This window comes from Apodemus sylvaticus, chromosome 1 (assembly GCF_947179515.1).
Source record: "Apodemus sylvaticus chromosome 1, mApoSyl1.1, whole genome shotgun sequence".
NCBI classification, from domain to species: Eukaryota; Metazoa; Chordata; class Mammalia; order Rodentia; family Muridae; genus Apodemus; species Apodemus sylvaticus.
Genome location: NC_067472.1, coordinates 45,954,188 through 45,975,465, shown reverse-complemented (window position 1 = coordinate 45,975,465; position 21,278 = coordinate 45,954,188). Strand labels below are relative to the sequence as shown.

Below are 21,278 nucleotides of genomic sequence, written 5' to 3'. Positions count from 1 at the left end.
TGCTGTGAAGGGGAATTTGTAAGATTATGCACATTTACTCTTTCCAAAAATTCAGAGACTCATGACCCATGTACAGTCTAATCTAAAAACTATCAATGAAATTAGTTTGTCCAAATGCTTCATCTGATATAACCTAGAGGATTAAATTAAATCATTTAAATATAATACTGTAGGTATGGCAAGATAGACATACCGTTGTTATTTTACTTTATTTTTTTCTTTCTTTCCTCAAGGCTGAGTTTCTTCTCTGTATAGTCTTTCCTGTCCTAGAATTTGTTCTATAGACAAGGCTGGCCTTGAATCTATAGACAAGGCTGGCCTTGAACTCAGGGATATTTACCTTAATTTAAGGCCCTAAATATGTGTCTAAAAGTAGAGTCCCTCATTAGGTAGGAAACATGCTGTAATTAGATAACTTCTTGCTTTACCTATTTAAAAGCACAGATTCTCAAGATTACATAATTCACAATTTATTTAAACAAATGACAATGTTCAATAGGTCATAGAGAAGAAGAAATAGAGGAGAAGAAAGTTAAGAGAAAGGTAGTGATGACGAAAGGGGGTACAAGGTAGGAAGGAAAGAAAAAAGGAGAAGAGGAAAGGAGGTGGGAAGGAAGGAATCAAGGGAGGAAGTCAGTCACAGAACAAAGAAAATTTGGGATCGACCACAACCTACAAGACCATAGATACAGTGTAAGGTAACAGTAAATAGACTTTCACTTTATGGAAATGTACTACATTTCTGGTCTTATATGGGGCTTAAGAGATGGCTCAGTGGTTAAAGCACTTGCTTTCTTGCAGAGGACCTGAGTTTGACTCCCAGCACAATGGTGGCTCACAATGGCCTGACTCCAATTCTAGGGGTTCTGATCACTTCTTCTGGCCTCTGTAGAAAACCAGGAAGGAATATGGTGCACAGAAATACAATCATGCAAATCAACCACAAACAAATAAGCAACAAACAAATAGATAAATATGATAAACTGTATAATGTAACATGGATATCCTCTCAAAAGCTCTGGAAAGATTTTCACACTAAACTCTTTCTCATACTTCAAATATACTTAGATTGAGGCTGCTAATAATGAAATTTTATATATGCAGAGGATACTATATCAATTTTGTGGTAAACCTGAAACTGCTTTAAGAAAATAAGATTCGAACACATACCTTGATGCCAAGATTCCAAGGTCTAAAATCATCAGTCTGATCAATTTCTAAGGGTTCTAGTAAAGGTTCCCAAACACCAAACATTTCATTATAATAGTGAACCTAAAATGAGAATGTTTAATTTTTTAAATAAAGCATTCTATTATCTAAAATGATTTTTTAAGTGATATCTCTCACTACCATGCCTTGTAAGTGTGCAATTTATACTATACAAAACTCTCTACATATAAATCAGTAGTTGTCTATACATTCTTCTTCCATACTTTCTTTACCAGGCTTACCTTTGGAGAACAAATTTCACCTTCACATTTTAGAACAGAACCCCCTTTTAACATTTATTTATTTACACATGTGTACACATATTTCCATCAGAGGAGAAGTTATAGGTGTCGGTTCTTTCTTTTTCCACCACATGGGTCCTAGGAATTGAGCCCTGGTTGCTAGAGCCTTCCTGTAAACCCTAGAACCCTTTGTAAAGCACCTTTCTTTGGTGTCTCTCCTGTACTAAGCAGCAAGTCCTGTATTCATCTATTACATATTACCGACACTTGAAAACTTGCCAATCTTCCACCAATGACTATGATTTAAGATGGAACGTGTTTGCGGTGATGTAGTGAACTTTCCTTCCTTCCACATGAGTTCAGTGTTTGAAAGTCCTGTACCTCTTAGAAGGCACAGATAAAGTCCTCTACAAAATACATATAATTCTAACCACAATGGATGGAGCTGGAGAATATCATCCTAAGTGAGGTAACCCAGTCTCAAAAGAACACTCATGGTATGCACTCATTGATAAGTGGATAGTAGCCTAGAAGCTTGGAATACCCAAGACACAATTCACATATCAAATGATGCCCAAGAAGAAGGAAGGAGAGGCCCCTGATCCTGGAAAGGCTCAGTGCAGCAGCGTAGGGCAATACCAGAACAGGGAAGTGGGAAGGGGAGGGGTGGATTGGGGAACAGGGGGGAGGGAAGAGGGCTTATGGGACTTTTGGGGAGAGAGGTATCCCCGAAAGGAAAGGAGAAATCACTTGAAATGTAAATAAAGAATATATTGCAGGGCGGTGGCAGAGGCAACAGCAGCAGCAGCTGGTCCAGAGAAAGGGCCATCAGCAGTGGAACCAAGGTGACACGGTCCAGGCAGACCCTGCGCCCACTACCACTGACCATCGCTGGCCAGCTGGGCGGCAGATTTACAGCACCTTTCAATGCACAGAAGCCACTTCAGAAATCTGCCTCCTGCCAGTCAGTTAGGAGAGACTCACCTCCATCTTGGTTCTCAGACAACAGAGAGATCAGATAGCTTGAGGAATGCAAACATAACCCGAGGCCAACATCACTGGGGGTAGGGGTGGGGGTGGGGGTCTAAGCCCAATGGGCGTTGGCCTGCATCCAGGCCCTGGGCTGTTGGGGGAGGGGGCAATCGGTGTGCCAACCCCGCCAGGAGGTTGCTTGCCCCCCCCCCAATCATAGCCAGAGGCTAACATAGCGGGGGGCTAGGCCCGACAGGCCCTGGACTGCCCCCAAGACCTGGGCTGCTGCTCGATGGGCCATCTGTGTGCCAACCCAGCCAGGAGGTTGTTAACACCACCATCATGGCCACCTGACAGAACCAGTTAACACTCATAGCCCGAGGGGAACTTTCCTCGGACCTTGGCCTGCCAGGCTTTTGCCTAGACTCAGGCCTGAGCGGCTAGGCTAGCCTTGTGTGCACCAACAGGTTGGGAGACCGGCTGCCCATCACTCGGAAAAGGTCCCACAGCATACACCATCAGCACTCCCTGAAGGAGCAAAAGGGCACCATCTGGTTCACAGACACAATCTGGGGCAAGCACACTGGGGCTGCAAGGGCACCCAAGAGGAGGACAGCACATCAGCAATCTGCAACAGGAGAAACCCAGCCATCCAGTGTTGTGGAAATAGCCCTAGAACCTCACAGGAGGCTCAAACACCAGCCAGAGACAAGACCCACTAATGCCAGAGAATAAGATGGCAAAGGGCAAACGCAGGAATGCTACTAACAGAAATATAGGCAATATGGCAGCATCTGAACCAAACTCTCCAACATCAGCAAGTCCTGGTTATGCCAATACACCAGAGAAACAAGATTTGGATTTAAAATCACTGGTCATGATGCTGCTAGAAGAACACAAAAAGGACATAAATGAATCTCTTAAAGAAATACAGGGGAACATGAATAAGCTAGAAACCCGTATAATGGAAACACAAAAATCACTTAAAAGAAATTCAGGAGAATAAGGCTCAAGAGATAGAAGCCAATAAAGAAGAAACGCAAAAAAAAAAAAAAAAAACAAAAAAAAAAAAAAAACAAAAAAAAACAAAACTTAAAGAAATGCAGGAGAACTTGAGTCAACAGGCAGAACTCATGAAAGAGGAAACACAAAAATCTCTTAAAGAAATAAAGAAAAACACAAACAAACAAATGATCAAAGTGAGCAAAACCATCCTGGATCTAAAAACAGAAGTAGAAACAACTAAGAAATCACAAAGGGATACAACATTGGAGATAAAAAACCTTGAGAAGAAATCAGGGGCCATAGATGCAAATATAAACAACAGAATACAAGAGATGGAAGAAAGAATCTCAGATGCCAAAGATACCATAGAAACCATTGACTCAACAGTCAAAGAAAATGCAAAATGCAAAAAGCTTGTATCCCAGAACATCCAGGAAATCCAGGACACAATGAGAAGACCAAACCTAAGGATTATAGGTATAGATGAGAGTGAAGATTTACAACTGAAAGGGCCAGCAAACATCTTCAACAAAATTATGGAAAAAAACTTTCCCAACTTAAAGAGAGAGATGTCCATGAATATAGAAGAAGCCTACAGAACTCCAAACAGACTGGACCTGAGCAGAAATACCTCCCGTCACATAATAATCAAAACCCCAAATGCACTAAACAAAGAAAGAATATTAAAGGCAATAAGAGAAAAAGGCCAAGTAACATATAAAGGAAGACCTATCAGAATCACACCAGACTTCTCACCAGAGACCATGAAAGCTAGAAAATCCTGGGCAGATCTCATGCAGACTCTAAGAGAACACAAATGCCAGCCAAGACTACTATACCCAGCAAAACTCTCAATCACCATAGATGGAGAAACCAAGATAATCTATGACAAAACCAAATTTACACAATATCTGTCCACAAACCTAGCTCTGCAAAGAATAATAGGAGGAAAACTCCAATACAAGGAGGGAAACTACACCCTGAAAAAGCAAGATAGTAACATTTCATCAAACCCAAAAGACGATAACCACTCAAATATAAAAATAACAACAAAAATGACATGAAGTAATAATCACTATTCTTTAATATCTCTTAACATCAATGGACTCAATTCCCCAATAAAAAGACAAAGACTAACAGACTGGATATGTAAACAGGACCCTACAATTTGCTGCATACAGGAGACACACCTCGGTGTCAAAGACAAAAACTACCTTAGAGTAAAAGGCTGGAAGACAATTTTACAAGCCAATGGTCTAGGGAAATGAGCCTGAGTAGCCATTCTGATATCAGATTAAATTGACTTTCAACCTAAAGTCATCAAAAGAGACACAGGACACTTCTTGCTGGTCAGAGGAAAAATCCACCAAGAAGAACTTTCAATCCTGAACATCTATGCACCAAATGCAAGGGCACCCTCATTCGTAAAAGAACTTTACTAAAGCTCAAAGCACACATTGCACCTAACACAATAATTGTGGGGGACTTCAACACTCCACTCTCCTCAATGGACCGATCAGGAAACAGAAACTAAACAGAGACACAGTAAAACTAATTGAAGCTTTGGACCAATTGGATTTGACTGATATTTATAGAACATTTCACCGTAACGCAATTTCACCTTTTTCTCAGCACCTCATGGTACCTTCTCCAAAATCGACCATTTAATTGGTCACAAGACAGACCTCAACAAATATAAGATCGAACTAATTCCATGCCTCCTATCAGATCACTATGGAGTAAGAGTGGTTTTCAATAGCAACAAAAACAAAAGAAAGCCCACATACCCATGGAGGCTGAACAATACTCAATGACACCTTGGCCAAAGAAGAAATAAAGAAATCAGAGACTTTTTAGAATTTAATGAAAATGAAGGCACAACATACCCAAATCTTTGGGACACAATGAAAGCAGTGCTAAGAGGAAAACTCACAGCCCTGAGTGCTTCCAAAAAGAAAATGGAGAGAGCATACACTAGCAGCTTAATGACACACCAGAAAGCCGTGGAACAAAAAGAAGCCAATTCACCCAGGAGGAGTAGAAGACAGGGAAGCATCAAGCTCAGGGTTGAAATCAATCAAGTGAAAACAAAGAGAACCATACAAAGAATCAAGAATCTAGGAGCTGGTTCTTTGAGATAATTAACAAGATAGATAAACCCTTAGCCAGACTGACCAAGTGGCACAGAGAAAGTATCCAAATTAACAAAATTAGAAATGAAAAGGGGGATATAACAACATAAACTGAGGAAATCCAAAGAATCATCAGATCCTACTACAAAAGTCTATACTCAACACAACTGGAGAATCTGGAGGAAACGGACAATTTCCTAGACAGATACCAACTACCAAAATTAAATCAGGACCAAATAGATCATCTAAACAGTCCCATAACCAACAAAGAAATAGAAGGGGTCATAGAAAGTCTTCCAACCAAAAAAAGCACAGGACCAGATGGTTTCAGTGCAGAATTCTATCAGAACTTCAAAGAAGACCTAACACCAATACTCTTCAAACTATTCCACAAAATAGAAACAGAAGGAACACTACCCAATTCCTTCTACGAAGCCACAATTACACTGATACCAAAACCACACAAAGATCCAACAAAGAAAGAGAACTTCAGACCAATTTCCCTTATGAACATTGATGCAAAAATACTCAATAAAATTCTTGCCAACCGAATCCAAGAACACACACACACACAAAAAAACGATCATCCACCATGATCAAGTAGGCTTTATCCCAGGGATGCAGGGTTGGTTCAATATACGGAAATCCATCAATGCAATCCACTACATAAACAAACTCAAAGAAAAAAACCACATGGTCATTTCATTGGATGCTGAAAACGCATTTGACAAAATTCAGCATCCTTTCATGCTTAACGTCTTGGAAAGAACAGGAATTCAAGGCCCATACCTAAATATAGTAAAAGCAATATACATCAAACCGGTATCCAGCATCAAATTAAATGGAGAGAAACTTGAAGCAATCCCACTAAAATCAGGGACTAGACAGGGCTGCCCCCTTTCTCCTTATCTTTTCAATATTGTACTTGAGGTACTAGCTCGGGCAATTAGACAACATAAGGAGGTCAAAGGGATTCAAATTGGAAAGGAAGAAGTCAAACTATCATTATTTGCAGATGATATGATAGTCTACCTAAGTGACCCAAAAAACTCCACTAGAGAACTCCTACAGCTGATAAACAACTTCAGCAAAGTGTCTGGTTATACAATCAACTCAAGCAAATCAGTAGCCTTTCTATACTCAAAGGATAAGCAGGCTGAGAAAGAAATTAGGGAAATGACACCCTTCACAATAGCCACAAACAGTATAAAGTACCTTGGGGTGACTCTTACCAAACATGTGAAAGATCTGTATGAAAAGAACTTCAAGACTCTGAAGAAGGAAATGGAAGAAGACCTCAAAAAATAGAAAAACCTCCCATGCTCATGGATAGGCAGGATTAATATAGTTAAAATGGCCATTTTGCCAAAAGCAATATACAGATTCAAGGCAAAACCAATCAAAATCCCAATTCAATTCTTCATAGAGTTAGAAAGAGCAATTCTCAAATTCATCTGGAATAAAAAAAAAAAAAACCCACGATAGCTAAAACTATTCTCAACAACAAAAGAAATTCTGGGGGAATCAGTATCCCTGACCTCAAGCAATACTACAGAGCAATGGTGTTAAAAATTGCATGGTATTGGTACAGTGACAGGCAGGCGGATCAATGGAACAGGATTAAAGATCCAGAAATGAACCCACTTATGGCCACTTGATCCTCCACAAAGGGGCTGAAAACATCCAATGGAAAAAAGATAGCCTTTTCAACAAATGGTGCTGGTTCAACTGGAGGTCAGCATGCAGAAGAATGTGAATTGATTCATCCTTGTCTCCTTGAACTAAGCTCAACTCCAAATGGATCAAGGACCTACACATAAAGCCAGACACTCTGAAGCTAACAGAAAGAAACTGGGGAAGACCCTTGAGGACATCGGTACAGGGGGAAAGTTTCTGAACAGATTACCAATAGCTTATGCTCTAAGATCAAAAATTGACAAATGGGACCTCATAAAATTACAAAGTTTCTGTAAGGCAAAGGACACCATCAAAAGGACAAATCGGCAACCAACAAATTGGGAAAAGATCTTCACCAACCCTACATCAGATAGAGGGCTAATATACAATATATACAAAGAACTCAAGAAGTTAGACCCCAGAAAACCAAATAACCATATTAAACAATGGGGTACAGAGTTAAACAAAGAATTTTCACCTAAAGAACTTCGGGTGGCAGAGAAGCATCTTAAAAAATGCTCAATTAGTCATTAGGGAAATGCAAATCAAAACAACCCTGAGATTTCACCTTACGCCAGTCAAAATGGCTAAGATTAAAAATTCAGGAGACAGCAGGTGTTGGTGAAGATGTGGTGAAAGAGGAACACTCCTCCACTGCTGGTGGGGTTGCAAATTGGTACAACCACTCTGGAAATCGGTCTGGCGGTTCCTCAGAAAACTGGGCACCTCACTTCCGAAAGATCCTGCTATCCACTCCTGGGCATATACTCAGAGGATTCCCCAGCATGTAATAAGGATACATGCTCTACTATGTTCACAGCAGCCCTATTTATAATAGCAAGAAACTAGAAAGAATCCAGGTATCCCTCAACAGAAGAATGGATGAAAACAATGTGGTATATATACACAATGGAGTACTATTCAGCCATTAGAAACAATGAATTCATGAAATTCTTAGGCAAATGGATGGAGCTGGAGAACATCATACTAAGTGAAGTAAGCCAGTCTCAAAAGATCAATCATGATATGCACTCCCTAATAAGTGGATATTAACCTAGAAAACTGGAATACCCAAAACATAATCCACACATCAAAATGAGGTACAAAAAGAACGGAGGAGTGGCCCCTTGTTCTGGAAAGACTCAGTGTAGCAGTATAGGGCAAAACCAGAACAGAGAAGTGGTAATGGGTAGATGGAAGAACAGGGGAAGGGAAGGGGGCTTATAGGACTTTCGGGGAGTGGGGGACCAGAAAAGGGGAAATCATTTGAAATGTAAATAAAAAATATATCGAATAAAAAAAAAGAATATATTGAATAAAAAATAATAATAAATAAATAAATTTTACATTATATATTCCAGTTCTTAATTTTAGAAAATTAAGCCAAATATTTTAGGCCATTAGTTTAAGAGAAAAAAATCATGTTTTAGTAACTGAAGGTTAATATATTGATGGAAATTGCAAAGACTAACCATCTCTTCATTTTCCTTTTGCCCCTAGCTAACCATCTTTTTCTCATGAATATTTTTGAAAGTCAGAGGGGAGTTCTTGTATCATCATATAATGACTAATTAAATGCTATGTATAAAATAAATGAATAAATAAATAAATGATTTTATTCCTTATAGAAAGGCCACAGACCTTGGCAAGCCTCGTGCCCAAATTAGCTAACACAAACTGGACTTGATAAGTAGAAAATAAAGGGAAAGAAGAAAACTCAGAAAGAAAGAAAGACAGACAGAAAGAAAGAAAGAAAGAAAGAAAGAAAGAAAGAAAGAAAGAAAGAAAGAAAGAAAGAAAGAAAGAAAGAAAGAAAGAAAGGAAAATCTGCAGTGTAGTCACAATTGGGACACATTTCTCTTTCATTTCATGTAAAAACAGAAGCTGTTAAAATTTCACCCTCACTATTATAATGTAGACTACTAGATTATTTTCCAATAAATATGAAGTGTAATAACTTTACCGCTGGAGACAACTATATGTATTTTTTCTGTTTCTGCAGCACTGGTATTAAGATTAGTGTTATACATACATATATCTCACTACTGACCCGTATTTCTAGTCTCTTTAATAATTAATTTTATCTGAAATATCCATGGAAATGATTTCATAAATTCTAAGGTAAAATATATTTTCTGTAATTCTTCCTCTTTAAAAATTTTTTGTTGTGTTTAGTATTGGTGTTCAAGGCCTCATACATGCTAAGCAACCACTCCACACCTCAACAATATCCCCAATAGTGATGCTTTAATAAGAGATTTTAAAGAGCTTACCCAAGTATTCATAAATTTAATCTACCTTTTCAAAGAAAATTTTAGTTCTTAGAAATAAGAATTTTCACTCTAAACAACTATCTATTAATATCTCACTAAAAGATTTTCATTTTATTTACATATACATATATGTGTTTGTGTCAATATATCCCAGGTTCAAAGGAGGTGTCAGCTTCCCCCAGAGGTGGCAGGGGCAGAGTTGTCAGCTGTTGTGAGCTGACAGATATGGGTGCTAGGAACCAGACTCTGATCTCTGGAAGAGCAAGAAGCTCCTAACTGCCGGGCTGTCTTCCTTGTCCCCAGTGCATTAACTCTGAAGGAAATAAAACCAGCTGAAGTATGTAGTATGGATATGTAAAATCAATATACATGTATGCACACACACACACACACACACAAGCAACCACTCCAGAGAATAAATTTGTAAGTTTTTTTCCTAAAAGCTTTAAAGTTAGTATCATTATTTATAATAAAGTCAATTTAAGCAATGATATAAAGATACTGAATATTCTATGTGAAGCATTTTAAAAAAATTGAAAAATTATAGACACACTTACTTCCAGTTCAAGCTGACAGTGAAGATTTATTAAAGTCCGCCAGTTTTTGCTTTCTCCCGAAAAGCATGACTTTGCCAATAGCATCGGCACTGTTCTATGGCCAATTCCAGCCTCAAGAACAATAAAAATGGAATCAATATGCAAGTTCAGTGTCTCCCCTCCCGGCATCACTTCATTTGTGGGAACTACTTTCTCAGTTTCATTAGATTCTTCAAGAAACCACATTTTTAGATTCTTTGTATCCTTCTGGTCCCATAAATGTGCTATATTAGAAGTGTTTTCTTCGGGGACAGTTTCCTTAGTTGTGTAAAGTGCTGAAGTAATAGTTATTATGGTATTTATGATAACTGGTGAAACCTAATTGGAAAAAAAAATAAAAAATGGATTACATATATTTGCTAAATGAATATGAAGAATTCAATTAAGGTTAAAATAGAAATGTACTGTAGATAATATAATTTTCTACTACAAAAAATTTAGATAAGTTTGTTAAAATGTTTTTTAAATCTTGTTAATATTAAACCAATTAAAATATGACAATTAAAATACAGTCACTGATAAGTGGATATTAGCTCAGAAACTCTGAATACCCAAGACACTATTCACATATCAAATGACTCCCAAGAAGGAGGAAAGAGAGGTTCCTGGTCCAGAAAATGCTTGTTCCAGCATTGTAGGGGAATACCAGGACAGAGAAGTAGGAGGGGGTGGATAGGAGAATGGGCGGAAGGAAGAGGGCTTAGGGAACTTATGGGGAGGGGGGAACCGGGAAAGGGAAAAATCATTTTGAATGTAAACCAAGAATATTGAAAATAAAAAATTATTTAAAAAATATGACAATTATATGTATACTAGATATCAACTATAAAACAGTCCTAAGTCAATAAAATATAGCCTATATCATGAAGATTTCATTAATAACATTTTATAAAGTTAACATATATGCTTCTAAAACTATTTATTCATTTTGTGAACCAGGGGTCCAACCTGGTCCCAGTGAATGCTACAAGTGCATTACCAATATCCTCAGGCCCTTTCTGGTGGCACTAGCAGTGGTTAGACAGGGTCTCACTAAAGTGCGCAAACTGGCTTAAAGCTTAGTGCTCTGCGCTTCAGACAGACCTGAGAACTCACAACCTTCTACTTTAGCTTCCTGAGTAGCTGAGACAAACCTATCAGCAAATCAACTTTAAGTGTTTGTTTTAACTTACCTTTAGTGTAAGAGATTTTACTGATATGTCAATCATTTGTGGATCTGTGCCTAACTGAGTAGCCTGATAAAACAAGTCACAAGGCTGCAAAACCTACAAAATAAAAATCATTAAACTCATATTTAAGTGTTCAAATTTTTCTGTTTAAAGTCTTTTCAAAGAATAATTATGTTTAAAAGGTAAATATTATAAAAGTGAATCAACACACTATTATTTGTTATAAAAAAGTATGAACAAATATATTAGCAATAATATAAATATGACAATGCAAAAAGCAGCATTTATCTTCCACATCCCAATTCTGACATTTATTTGAAAAAGTCTAAGAACATCGTAGTGAAGGCTGAGATCTGCAAGAATGGTAACAAAAATATTTCTGATCTTGGGCATGAACACACAAGCCAGTCACACACAGTCACATCAACTGATCTGTGGCACTTATCTCAAAGATTAGTGGCACACGCTAATGATAGGGAGGTTTTGAAATATACAAAGGCAACCTATCAGGTAGTTCTTAATGATCTAAGCATACATCAATGCTGCTATTACTTCAGTTCTCAAAGGTACTGTAGTTCCTAGCATTGGTAAGAATTTTTTGGTCATTTACTCTGGCCTAGAAGAAATGATGTTAAAAGAAGTCTAGGGAGAACCTAATGTGATAATGAGAATCTCCTACCAAAACTAAGAAAACTTAGTTCTGAGGGAGATCATCTGGTCCAAACACCACTTCAGAAGACTAATACCCTAAGTGATACCTTTACTGTAATTACAAGAAAGATACTAAGCTTGGACTACTCAGCTTGCAAATCCTCAGGTCATGACCTTAGGCATCTTCAAGTTGTATCCCTTAAGTAAAATGCAGAATTTCCCCTGTACTTATTTTCTGAGGATTCAGTCACACCAGCTAAATAGCAAAACAACCTCATTTTATTTCACTTGTCTTGCTGGTAAGAAGATGTACCACTTATTTCCTTCTGAAAGTTCACTAGGTAATCTTAGGTGTTTATCTGACATGGACTAAGTTTAAATAAGCATAGCAAACACTGGTAAGACTATTCAAAATCATAAGGAACAGTGTGGCTAATATTATCATGCACATATACACACACACACCAAAATTAAAAAAAAATGCTTAAATATTTGAAAAACACATGAAGCTCTGGCTATATTATGTCATTATTTCAGTTTACAAAAGTTTATCATACTATCTGTTCCACAGAACAATGGGTATAAACAGGCCAATCTCATAGGAAAAGTTAAAGCAGCAAAGCACTAGGAAAAGCTAAAGTACATTAAACTCACTAAATAATTCTGGAATAATTAATTAATTAACCTTTTCCTAATTACGGCAGGCAGAATTGTAACTTCCAGGCTTTTGATATTCACATCTCTCTCAAGTGATAGATATTTCACTCTCTCCACAGTTTCCTAAGGGTCTCATTAGAGAAAGACTGCATAGTTCCACAGTCATATTCTACACTATTCCTTTACACTTATTCCTTTCCATTTATGATGTTCAGACCTTGGGGTTTTTTTTTTTTCCCCAATTTGGAAAGGCAGAGAATTATTGAAAGCATTAAGTCCTGGTTCTTTGTGTTTAAATTTTCTCTTTTGCCTTCTACTTTCTATAGTTTTGCTATTTACAGGAAGAAACCCGAAAACTTGGTATTTGTCCTAACTAACTATATACAAAAAGTTTATCACAAATTCCACTTTCTAAGTAACAAAAGACAAACATCCCTCAACTTTCCTATACCATGTTCTTTATATTCTTTGGGGTAGGAACAGTGTTCTTGGTGATATTTCTACCAAGAGTGTTCTTTGCTTCAGCACTAACCATCATTAATTATCATGTTTCTAGAAAGAGAAGTATATGTCTACTGTGCTCTATAACTATGGGAGGGCAGGTGTCTTGTTAATAGCAGACTATTTAGTATCCTAATTTTGAAAACATAAGATGAATAATTCTGTAAAGTTAGACTTATCTGTGCTTTACTGACTGGGTGAGGAAGGAGTAAGAATACACTGTTAGAATACAGATGCAGTTTGGATCACAGGATTGCCAGCAGCACTTTCCCGCTCACAGATTCTGGACTGGTCCACTACTGTTGTGTAAACATGTACTGATCTGGTCTCGAACTCCTTGAATAATAAACAGGGGGCCTATGGTTTAGGCTGCCAGGTTTGTGTCTTGGGGCAGGAGCATGAGGACTACCCAGGCATGGCCCCTCACTATACTGCCTTCCTATGAGGGTGTCTAACTCCTAGTCTTTCAAGGTTAAATAGCTATATCTAAGCTAAAAGGGCAAGGTGACTGGAAGAAGCATAATCTCCAGACAGCTGAGTCATAGATTCCACTTTCTATTTCTTAGTCATGAGCCACCACGTGTAGCTTTGAGAACAACAGCAATAGTCAATTTTAACAAGACTGAAAAAGAAAGGCAGTAATCATTTTCTAAAGAGGTTACAGTAACCCCCAAAATAAATTACAATTAAGTAGATTATTAGATACTAAACTCACAGTGGTGACTTTGCCCTTTCTCTTGACTGGAAGAAATGGGCACGCTCTGACTTGGAGATCTTTAATGGCAGCAGTCATTGTATTGTTTGCAGGTTCACTTTTGTAGCAAATTTCACACTGTGTTGTAATAACTAAGGAAGGAGCATCATTTCTTGTCATGTCAGCCACAAATACAATCTCTGGGTTTTTAATAAGAATATTCATTTCCCACTTCCCTGATTCATGTGCAGGTGCTAAAATAAAAATAAACACATACATTTTGATTACAAACATTACTTATGAAGATTTTATGAGGAATAGGGAGTTAAATGTAAAAAATAAAGGCATCTCAAAGGCATTAATTGTGCATTTCTTTTTGAGATAGGAGTTATGCTCCCCACAATCCTCCTTTGTGGGAATGTAAGCAGACCAAGCTGTGTATATGCTCTGAACACGCTCCCCCATCAAACCCCCATTCACTTACATATCAGAGGATGGGAAACAAGTCTCTGCTGAGTAATGGCAGAATTGGCTCTAAATAAAATTTCCAACCTCAACACTCTCCCAACTATATCATAATGAATATACAAAAGGATAACAAAAAACTATATAGTAAAAGCTAAAAGTGATTGTAAAAGTTTATGAATTCTTCAAATTAAAGTAATATGTTTAATTTTAAATAGCAGTTGGCTTGTTATCTCTCCTGCTTGTTACTGACTACAGAGAACAATTACTTAACTCAAGTCTCATAATTTCATATCCCATATTCACACCTTCAAACAATGAAGGCCAGGCAGAGTGGTACTTCTTGTTACCAGGCAGTGAGGAAGAAGAGGGGCATGAGGATTAGAAGTTCCTCAGCTATACAGTTACAAAACCCAGACATTATCATCAATGCCAACAAATACTTGCTGACCGGAGTTGGATATAGCTGTCACGTGGGAGACTCTGCTAGTACATGACAAATAAAGAGGGGGACACTTAGCTGGCCATTGAACTGAGCACAAGGTCCCCAATGGGGGAGCTAGATAAAGGACCCAAGGAGCTGAAGAGGTTTGCAGCACCATAGGAGGAACAATGATATGAGCCACCCAGTTCTCCCAGAGCTCACAGGGACAAAACCATCAACCAGATAGTACACATGGTGTTACCCATGGCTCCAAATGCATAGGCATTAGAGGATGGCATTGATGGACATCAAAAGGGAGGAGAGGCCCTTGGTCCTGGAAAGGTTCAATGCCACAATATAGGGGAATACCAGGAGAGGGAAGCAGAAGAGGGTTGATTGGGGAACAGGAGGAGAGGAGACAGCTTATGGGATTTTCAGGGGGTAGGGAACCAGGTAATGGGAAATCAATTGAAATGTAAATGTAATATCTAATAAAAAATAATAAAAAGAAATAAAATACAGAAACACTCCAAGTTAAAAAAAAAAAAGTTCCTCAGCTTCACCAGTGAGTCTTAGTATAGCATGAGCTACCTGAGTTCCTGTCTCAAAAACACAAAATCAAAACGCATCATAAAAAACACAAACTGAGTATGTAGGGTTCACGATGTGAAATTCCCAAAATAATAAAAATATTATGTTAAAAATAAAATCTGCATATTCTCTTAGAAAACACATTAAGGTTTTTTCTTATTAAGAAAATAGATTTTTAATTTATTAATGTATTTACTCTGATTATTGAAAAGTCTAATCATGGTAACTGTAGTTGTAGCAGTACAGACATTAAGATTTGATTTGGTAACTAACCTTCTCTGGTAGTTCGTGTCTGAACACTGGTTTCTAAAGCCGTACTAGTCACATAGGCATCAAAAAAGACATGGGCAACAGTCATCAGGAACTCCACACTCGCACAGACGTACATCTCTTGGACAATTGTATCCATCACAACAACATCTCTGACTTTTCTATATTTTACATCCACCATGTCCTTCTTGTCGAAGCCAACAGTCAGTCCTATCATTCTGAAAACAAAATGACAAGGTGTATGGTTGGGTAACTTAAAAATAACCAAGCACAGTAATAAAACTTACTGAGAGCAAACAAATGGTCTGGGAACATTTATCCTGGGAATAATGAACTTATAAATTTTTTGGAATACAAATGTTTCACAAAGGGGAAAAACTATATCTAAAAATCATCGAGTTCTGGATGTTAGTTTATCTTTTCTTCTATCTTTCCCATCTAATTACACTATTTCTCCTTATTTTAAGACCTCCATCAAAATTCCCAATGCGACCACGTATCATGACGCAGTGAAGTACAGTTCTCAAGCCCTCACTTGGAGTGGAAGGCACTTTCTCACAGGGAGATCTACAGGAATGAGGCTCAACAGCTCAAAATGACAATAATACATACCTAGGAGTAGCTTTCATGACATGTGACCTTTTATCATCTAAAATACAGTTTTTTAATGAGAAAGAGAAGACTGTAGAACCATCTGTATATATTTTTAAACTACTTATAATATTCTCCAATTTAAATTCAGCAAGTTCTAGAGAAGGGTCACGAACATCTGTAAAGGAGTCCTGTAGAAAAGGAATCCACATAAAAATTACACAGAAACAGAGGACCAAAGTATACTTCACAATAGGACTATCTACAAGTTAGGACTCTGGCCTATATGAACCATTAACTTCTCTATTTTCTTTCTCTTTTAATTTTCTTTGATGATGATGATGAGGTAGGTGGTGGTGGTGATGGTGGTTGCTGCTGTTGCTGAGAGGGTTGTATGCCCCTGGCTATACTTTGAAGTCCATGCTACCCTTGAACTCTCACAAAACTTCCTGCTTCTGCTTCTCAAGTATTGAGATTAAAGGTGTGTGCCACTATACCTGGTCCTTCTCTTTTTATTCTTTTCCAAATGCTAGACTGAACCCAGGACTTTGTGCTTGTTAGCCAGACTCTAGTGCTCAGCACTATAAGTCCCAAATCCTCTATTTTCAAGTGGCTTTCTAAAGAAAAGGTTAAAAATATGTATGTACTACTTTCAATTTTTTTCATATTTTTATTATATAAAAGGTAATTTAATAAAAATATATGAGATTATTGAAAATATCAATCTTTCTGCCAAAAGAACATATACTACAAAATTCACACAAAACATTAACAATTAATTAATAGAACTATTAGTAATTAGTTCTATACCTTTTATTTACATAATTTCTTTACAAATATAAACATAGTTTCTATTCTTCATTTACCTGATCAGGCCCTGGACTGTAGAGTGTCATGGTGAGATAATCAGTCCGGAAGCTCACATTCAGTGTTGTGTTAACTTGAGAAGCCTGTGGATGTACCTCCACCACAGCAGCAGTCATTGTAGTAGCTGATAAATTAGAGATAAGGACTAAGAGAAAACAATCCTAAGACCAGGTAATCAAAGTACCCTTGAGACTTATCAAATTATTGATTAATGGGTGCAATAAAATGATATTCAATTTAAATAAAATTAAATTAAAAAGGTTAAAACTCACACATGGAACTCTGGATTAAAACTCATAGCAATGAAAGAGAAAGAATTAAACACTCAGAACTTCTGTTTCCTCTTGAGAAACTATAATCCTTTCATAAATCTAGAATCATGAACATGAGACTTAATTTGAAGGTTAAATAAAATGTTTAAAACATATTTATACATATGCATATGTATATACATATAGTATCTAATAGTTCTTATTCAAATTTTACTAAGAAACTAAGACAAAACAACGTATTTTAGTTATTTTAAAATTTGTTCTAATTGGGATTCAAAACATTTATTTACTATATACTTAAGTTTTAAATCAAAATATATCCACATGCAAATACTAATTTAACTTATAATACAAACAAAACAATTCCTAATTCTCTTTTAACCTAACTTCAGACAAAGGTACTAATATTTCAGGTAATTTAACTGAGATAAATTTACTTAAAATGGAATATATATGTACCAACTGAATAATTTAATATTTTTAAAAGAGTGATAACAAATAAAATGGAGCCATCTCATCTCTCCAGCCCCCCTCCTTTTTTTTCTTTCTTTTCATATGTACATTTCATCTCTGCTGCGTAAAGTTACTCACATCTACTCATGCTTATCCTTATTCTGCTTGTCATGGTCAGCCTCTACTTCTCTATTCTCTCCTTTTCTCTGTCTTTCTCTCTTCCTCTACTACTCTCTTAACTCCCCTCCCCATGCCCTGAATAACTCTATTTTATACTTGACTGTCCTGTGGCTGGTCCCTCAAGGGGAAGGGATGTCTAGGCATGGGCCCTTCCCCCACACCTTACCAGACCCCATAGAACATATGTTAATACTCTTTTTCGTTTAATCATAACACATCCTTTATGCAATCAATACTGATCCCCTCCTCTTCCTTTTGTATTATCAGGGGTCACAGCCAGGGTCTGGTGCATACTAAGTATGCACTCTCCCTGAGCAGTACCAAGTCTGTCTGAGAACATTAGTCCACTTAGCCTCCCGCCCAAGCATTCTGAGGGAGGTGAATGGAATAATCCAACACTGAACTACAGAACCATAAAGCACTGTGAACGCCTCTCCAATGAAACTGACTCTCTAGCCACAGGGCTAGATGATAGGGATCCTATCATTCTTTGAGGTTACTACTATTGTTTGATTTATTTTCTTCTTTCCTGTGTCTTATTTTCCTAGGATTTGAAAGGATTTAAGTAAACTGTAAGTTACTACAACAGAATTATTTTGATTTCACATTTGGGAGTAATATTTGATTGTGTACAGAATCCTAGCTCCAAAGTCAACTTAATAGTTCCACTGTCTTTTATAATTAATTCAGCAGTCCTACTTTACCATGTTTACTGAAAAAGCCACAACAGCAAAAACCAATTTTCTTTTTAGTCTTCTTTATAAGCCTCTCGTAGGCAGAGTGTTTTCTCTGAAATTTTAAAAGTCTTACCTGTTTTAGGCCTAACATTTCAGTAAATTGAGTTTGCTCTGAGTCTTAGTTCACCCTGCTGTGTGTTCTCTAAGGCTGAGAGCAGGCTTCCTAAGTGGAGCGGGTTGAACTAAGTTACTTCTTTCAAATACCTCTGAGGTATTTCTACCACTAAAAATTGGCATACTGGGACTGAAACTTCTGAACTGAAGCACTACTCTTAAGTTTATCTCATTTTTTCCATCCCTGCTGTTTGATCCTTTTACACTATAGGTTATTATCTCGGGTCATGTGCTTCAACACTTATATTCTAATACTCCGGTCAATACTATTTTGAAAAAAATGAGCAATCATGTACCTTGTACTTGAAAAAAGAAGTCTCCAAGAATTCTTTTCTATCTTTGGAGGGCCCACTTTATTATTATTTTCACTTCACTGCAAAGTCCTTATGAAGCCCCTGATCTATTTGTCAGCCTACTTTCACTAGAATTCAGTGTGCCTCTTCCTTTTCATTCGCAATACAATGCTTTGCTTATCTTTGTTTCCTTTATGTCTGTATTCTATTGCTTTAACCTCATTTGGTACCACTCATTTAACAATAAAAAATGGATTTCATATTATACTGACTTTTGTGCATGATTCTGAGCAGTAATGCTATAAAATATTTCAGGGTTTTTGAAAAGCAGACATTGTGAATTATCAAATTTTACTTTAAAAATAGAGATTTGGGATGACATATAATAAATAAAATCAGGATATGATTTTACTCAGAACCACCCTAGTACCCTACCTAAGCCTACTTGCTCAGGGATTGGTGCTGCAGTCAGAATCAGCCATATTTACATAACATCTAGGCACCTACACTAGAACTAGGTTGCTGTTGTTTTGTTTTTTATTAGGATTTCTTTTATTATTTTTCAACCATCTAACTCTCCAACTGTGGTAATGGCTCCCACAGACTCATGTCTTTGAATACTTAGCCCACAGGGAGTGGCCCTTTTAGGAGATGTGGCCTTGTTGAAGTAGGTGTGGCTTTGTTGAAGTGTGTAGGCTTTGAGATCTCCTATTTTCAAGCTATGTGAACACACAAGTTTCCTTTTGTCTGCTACCTGCAGATCAAGATGTAGAACTCTCAGCTCCTCCAGCACTATGTCTGTGGGCATGCTGCCATGTTTCTCACTCTCATGATAATGGACTAAATCTCTCAAACTGTAAGCCAGCTCCAAATAAAATGTTTTCCTTCATAAGAGTTGTCTTGGTCATGGTGTCTCTTCACAGCCATAAAACCCAAACTAAGGCACCAACTTTTGTTTAAATTCATCATCTACAGTGATTATCCTATTATCATATTTCTAGTATTCTGATATTCTTAAAATATTAATACATATGAAACCATCTATTACATATGCTGCAAAGGTGAATATAAGCATTTATAGGAAGAAAAACAAGAATTGGAAGTTTTGTCACAATATAACTAAGAACTTTGATTACATACATACATTATATATAAAATCACAGAATAACTAAAAACAGATCATTTAAAATTGCATAAGTGAAACTAATAAACTAAAGAAAGAAAACTTGAGGATAGAGAGGCAAGAGAGAAGGGAGGAGAGAGGAGAAAGACTGCTGAAAGAAAGTCAGGCTAAGCACACACCTGCCGAGTGGTAGGAAGTACTGGTGACTCCACTAGCCACGGTCTCTGGGTCTTTATTTACAGATGATGAAGCTTTTATATTTCGTCCATACCATATATTGCCATGCAATGTTTTAAAGACAGTTGTTAAATCTTCCTGACTAAGAATGAACTGTTAAAAAACAAAGTAGGACTTTACAAAAAGAAAATACACACACAAGAGAGAGAAGATTTGCTTTAAAGAAATTATTTTTGAAAGAATCTCTTCTTGAACGGAATCTGTCCATCCTCTTAAGAGCTAAGATTACAATCATTTTTTGTAACATGGATTCTAGGGATGTGAACTCATCTTAATTTTATGAATTTAATTAAGACAACTTTAACTACTTTGTGCTCATTTCTCTGGCTGTCCACTGTTTAGTTTCCACTTTTTTGGGGGTGGGGGGGTGGGGTTGGATTTGGTTTTTTCAAGACAGGGTTTCTCTGTATAGCCCAGGCTGTCCTGGAACTCACTCTGTAGACCAGGCTGGCCTTGAACTCAGAAATCTGCCTGCCTCTGCCTCCCAGAGTGCTGGGATTACAGGCGTGCACCACCACCGCCTGTCAAGTTTCCACTTTTTAAATGAGGTAATTTTAATATCACAAAATTTAACTGGTATTTGCATTGCCCCTTTATACTTCAAAAATATAAACTACTTAAAATGTCCGTATACCTAGTTATACTACCTATGCCTGAAAACTTGTACTTCTTCTACTAGAACAGTTAATGAAACAAGAATTGCGCCTAGTATAATTACAAACATCTCTTAATTAGTACAATCAATAAAATGTCCATCAGATACTGATTTTAATCATCATTCTATATTCTTGTTAAGCAGTCAGAAAGAGATGTTGGAAAGAATATAAATATCTTAGAACTGAATCACCCTAAACAATACTACAAGCTAAAAACTCACAAACTG

General features: G+C 37.1%; 1 protein-coding gene across 3 annotated transcripts in view; it reads right to left on the bottom strand.

Annotated features, from left to right (window-relative positions):
* Window positions 1-21,278, bottom strand: part of Vps13a (vacuolar protein sorting 13 homolog A) — a 172,800-nt gene that overhangs the window by 67,324 nt on the left and 84,198 nt on the right. For all 3 annotated transcript variants that reach the window (XM_052188728.1, XM_052188738.1, XM_052188745.1), the window contains exons 35-42: window positions 20,338-20,488; window positions 16,986-17,110; window positions 16,141-16,310; window positions 15,532-15,746; window positions 13,800-14,032; window positions 11,279-11,371; window positions 10,068-10,424; window positions 1,171-1,272 (exon numbers count right to left, since the gene is read on the bottom strand). In XM_052188728.1, the coding sequence (XP_052044688.1) occupies window positions 1,171-1,272; window positions 10,068-10,424; window positions 11,279-11,371; window positions 13,800-14,032; window positions 15,532-15,746; window positions 16,141-16,310; window positions 16,986-17,110; window positions 20,338-20,488 (1,446 nt within the window). The remainder of the gene's footprint in view (window positions 1-1,170; window positions 1,273-10,067; window positions 10,425-11,278; window positions 11,372-13,799; window positions 14,033-15,531; window positions 15,747-16,140; window positions 16,311-16,985; window positions 17,111-20,337; window positions 20,489-21,278) is intronic.